Source organism: Triticum dicoccoides, chromosome 2B (assembly GCF_002162155.2).
Source record: "Triticum dicoccoides isolate Atlit2015 ecotype Zavitan chromosome 2B, WEW_v2.0, whole genome shotgun sequence".
Classification (NCBI taxonomy): Eukaryota; Viridiplantae; Streptophyta; class Magnoliopsida; order Poales; family Poaceae; genus Triticum; species Triticum dicoccoides.
The window spans coordinates 811,608,985-811,612,647 of NC_041383.1; the positions used below are offsets into that span (position 1 = coordinate 811,608,985).

Sequence of the window (3,663 nt, forward strand, 5' to 3'; positions counted from 1 at the left end):
AGAAGACCGCGCCGTCAATAGCCTTTTTGGGCCGGCCCACGTCGCGTCGAGCAGTCGAGAAGACCGCGCCGTCCAGTGCCTTTTTGGGCCGGCCAACGTCACGTCTGGCTGTGTCCAGGTCGCCCCGCAGCCGACGCAAGTTTAGTCCCACCTCGCCGGCCGAAGGGGACGACGACCTGCTTATATACTAAGCTCCCGTCGTTGCATTGAACTCCTCTGATTACTACCCCGTCGATGTGCCGCGTCGATTCTGCCTTGTTTGGCCTGGTTTCCACGGCGTGCTCCGAAACGCCTGTTGTAGTCGCCCGTTGGGCTTGATAACGACGGGCTTACTAAGAAACGCCGTGGAGACGGGCGGGCATTTTTTTTATGTAAAATAATTTTTAAGTAAAACGCAGTGTGCTGCCATAGTTTAGTGCACAAAAATTTAACGACGACATGATTACATATAACTATTCGGCAACAAAAAAAACATGTAAACAAAAAAATCATTATATAATATTTATGAAACGAAATATCATGTGGACAGAAAAAAACATTTGGAAAAGTGCCGAGTCTATTACATATAACTATTCAGAAGCAGAGTCTATTACATAAAATTTATAAGCAAGTGCGCAAAGCGTTTGGAAAATAAAGTCCTCCAGTACCACCCAATCACATGCAAAACTCCTCCGTGCCGCATCTATTTCTTCTTCTTTGATATCCGAATAATTTTGTTTTTCACTTCATCAAGCTTGTTTCTTTCCGAAAATATAAGTTGCGCAATCATTAACTCTCTCGAATCATCAATTGAGGTCTGAAAAAAAATGGTGTTAGCACAGCGTTCATTGTACATCGTAGTCCAAACATGACTTGCGTACCTGTGAAAATAAGCATGTCCATTTGTCACCATCCCAATTTTGAAAGCATCGAAGGAGAAATAGTCCACACGAATTCCTAATGCATACAATTTACGAAGATTAAATATCTACTGTACATACAAGACCAACATTCTGTCGAAGTAAAAACTCACCCATCATGTTGTTTTGGCATGTCATACGTTTGAATAGGCCACTTGGAAACATCCGGATAATTCACAATTCCGGTTGCATTTGCTTCTTGGATATCTTCTGCTAGTTGTTTTCTCTAAAGATATAATAAACATGGTGGAAAGCATGTCATTCAGTGTACTAAAGAAAACGAATGTTACCAAATGCACATTTGCAATTTAAACCTACCAGGTCCTCAACGAGTTCTCTAGTAACAGTGTCAAGTTTTCCGGTCATCAACGAGTCAAGAACCTGAAACTCTCTTTTTCCGCTATGCATGACGACAGTAATCCAGTGATTATTTTGCTTGTTTAGAGGAATGTAAGTCTGCATCACAAGGACCATAAAACACAATCATCACATAATATCGTATGTATGTACCGTGTTAACAATCAAACTTACCTTTGATTTTTTGAAATACTCGTCCTCACATCTGTTCACGGGTCCATTACTATGCGACTCTGCTTCATAATCATTACCGGCGGTCTTTTTTCCGGGTCTAACGTGAAGCAACCAATGTATCCTCCAAGTTGTTAACATGAAACGATCATCATTAACTTTGTCGACCAAAAATGATGAGTATGCATCAATTACCTATAAATAATGTGTTAGATTTAACAATGGTATTTTCGAATGAATTGTAAAACAATATATGAAATTAACTTACGTCGCCACTTAGCCACTCATGGTTAATAATCTGACAAGCTCTCCTCACAGTGAGACCTTCTTCCATGCCATCATTGAAAATTTCTGTTTTGGCATGTTTTTGTAAATGCTCATGCGCACGCACGTACTTGATGGACGCTTTCACCACATCATACTCATCACCAGATTTGTTAACATCACCATTTTGGAACAATTCTGTAACGCACCACTCAAATACTTACAAACGCAAATACATAAATAATTGTTACGCAATAACAATTAGAAACACAGAAAACTTACTTCCTTTGGCAGAACGTTTTGCACGTTTGTTTGGTTTAGGGACCACATAAGGAGACTTGACATGTTGTGATCCTCTGCGCTTGCGCCTGCCAGTAACCTCCTCCACTTCCTCTTGTACTCCTTGAGAACCAACTGATGCATGCGATGCGATTTCGTCCGTCTCTAAAGATGTGGCAGCTTTTTCATCTGATACTTCTGGTACTTGGACAGGATCATCCATATCACCCTTGAAACTATCCCAGTACTCAGGTGTGCAGTAAAAAGGTGTGTTTTCACGAGAAGTTACATCAACGCCGTTATCATCCTTTTGCAAATTCATTTTGGAAGGTGTGCGGAACCGGTCTGAATCATCTTTTTGATATACAAACTCTTTTTGCGGACGTCCAACATCGTTTGAAGACTCATTAATGCCTCCGTACAGATTCTCTTCGTCCTCTTCCAGGTTACTGGGTTTGTAGGAGACACCGGTTTTGTTCAGTTTCTCAATCATCCTCTGCAAGAAAACATTTCATCTTAGTTCTTCAATTCAGTGATGGACATTAAAGAGACGTGCTCAAGTGTTACCTGTGCGCATAACTCTGGCAAACGAAGCATTTCCTTCCGAAGCTCATTCATCTCACTCAAAATCCGGTCCATAGTAGGCTTCTGGCTCGAAGCCTCCGAGGTACTGCCCTCTTTCCTCGTTCCAGTAACGTTAGATTTTTTGCTACTAGCTTTCTTGGTTTTTTGAGCTTCTTCTTCCGCAATTTTTTTCAACCTATACTCCTCTGTAATGTTGTCATCGATCTACAAGTGCAACAAGATAATTATACATAAAAACCATATGCACACTTTACTTTATTTCATAAATGTAAAAAAATGATTACTAGGATTACCATCCCAACACCACGACCATATTCGTAGTCGTATTTGTCTCTTCTCATAGCCATATCTTCCGTCCAGTTCCTCATCAGCGGGCTCAACAATGCCAATGGATCATATTTTGGACCGGTGATTGGTTGCACCTTCTCCCAGTATAGGTACTGCAAAACACATAAATTAATTAAATTACATGTTCTTCCGTGCCATTTTATAACAAAAGTGTTAAAATTAATAAATAGAACGTACTTGCAAAAGGGCGAGGTTCCCCTGGGGTCACTGCCTAACATGGCCGTCCTGCAGAAGCTTACCAATCTCCGATAAACAGAATCGTGAAGTGAATGCATTCCAGTTGAACTTCCTTATCAACTTAATATTTTTCACTAAGGCATAGTACTTTTTCGGAACGTATTCATGAGACACCGGTGCAATTATAGTTCCTAAGAGAACTAGAAATGTCATCCGAATAAAGTCATCATCAGTGCTCTTATCCTTCACAATCTTTTCTATGAGATCATCAATCATGATCTTACCATTTTTCTTGCTAACAAAACTAACTGGTATTTTTTTGGTTGCTTTTTCTCCTTCAGTACTAAGAAACCCAAAAACATCCACTCCATTGTTTCCAACCAAATATGGAGTACACATCATCAGGCCTTAATGAAATAAGACCTTTACATCCAGCAGTACTTCCAGAACTCTCTTGAACCATGAATTTTTTGCTACTCGGATTGTAACTTTGGAGTAAAAAGTGAAGCAAAAAATCACGCATCCTTATCGATGGTATTCTAAACATGCCCTGCATATCCGTTTCATAAAACCTGAATTTCTG

The 3,663-nt window shown here is 40.2% G+C and overlaps 1 protein-coding gene across 1 annotated transcript; it reads right to left on the reverse strand.

Moving 5' to 3' along the window:
* Positions 1 to 682: 682 nt before the first annotated feature.
* On the reverse strand, positions 683 to 2,746 carry LOC119361530. The gene is made up of 7 exons (XM_037626694.1): positions 1,974 to 2,746; positions 1,696 to 1,889; positions 1,431 to 1,622; positions 1,218 to 1,355; positions 1,013 to 1,125; positions 861 to 936; positions 683 to 796 (listed from the first exon to the last, which is right to left on the reverse strand). Exons 1-7 carry the CDS (start codon positions 2,461 to 2,463, stop codon positions 683 to 685), a joined length of 1,317 nt encoding a protein of 438 aa, XP_037482591.1. The 5' UTR covers positions 2,464 to 2,746.
* Positions 2,747 to 3,663: the final 917 nt, after the last annotated feature.

Coding starts and splice junctions, on each gene's coding strand:
- LOC119361530 (XM_037626694.1), bottom strand. CDS start 2,463: ATGATTGAGAAACTGAACAAAACCGGTGTCTCCTACAAACCCAGTAAC. Junction 1,890..1,973: donor AAAACGTTCTGCCAAAGGAA/GTAAGTTTTCTG, acceptor GGTGCGTTACAG/AATTGTTCCAAAATGGTGAT. Junction 797..860: donor GGACATGCTTATTTTCACAG/GTACGCAAGTCA, acceptor ATTTTTTTTCAG/ACCTCAATTGATGATTCGAG.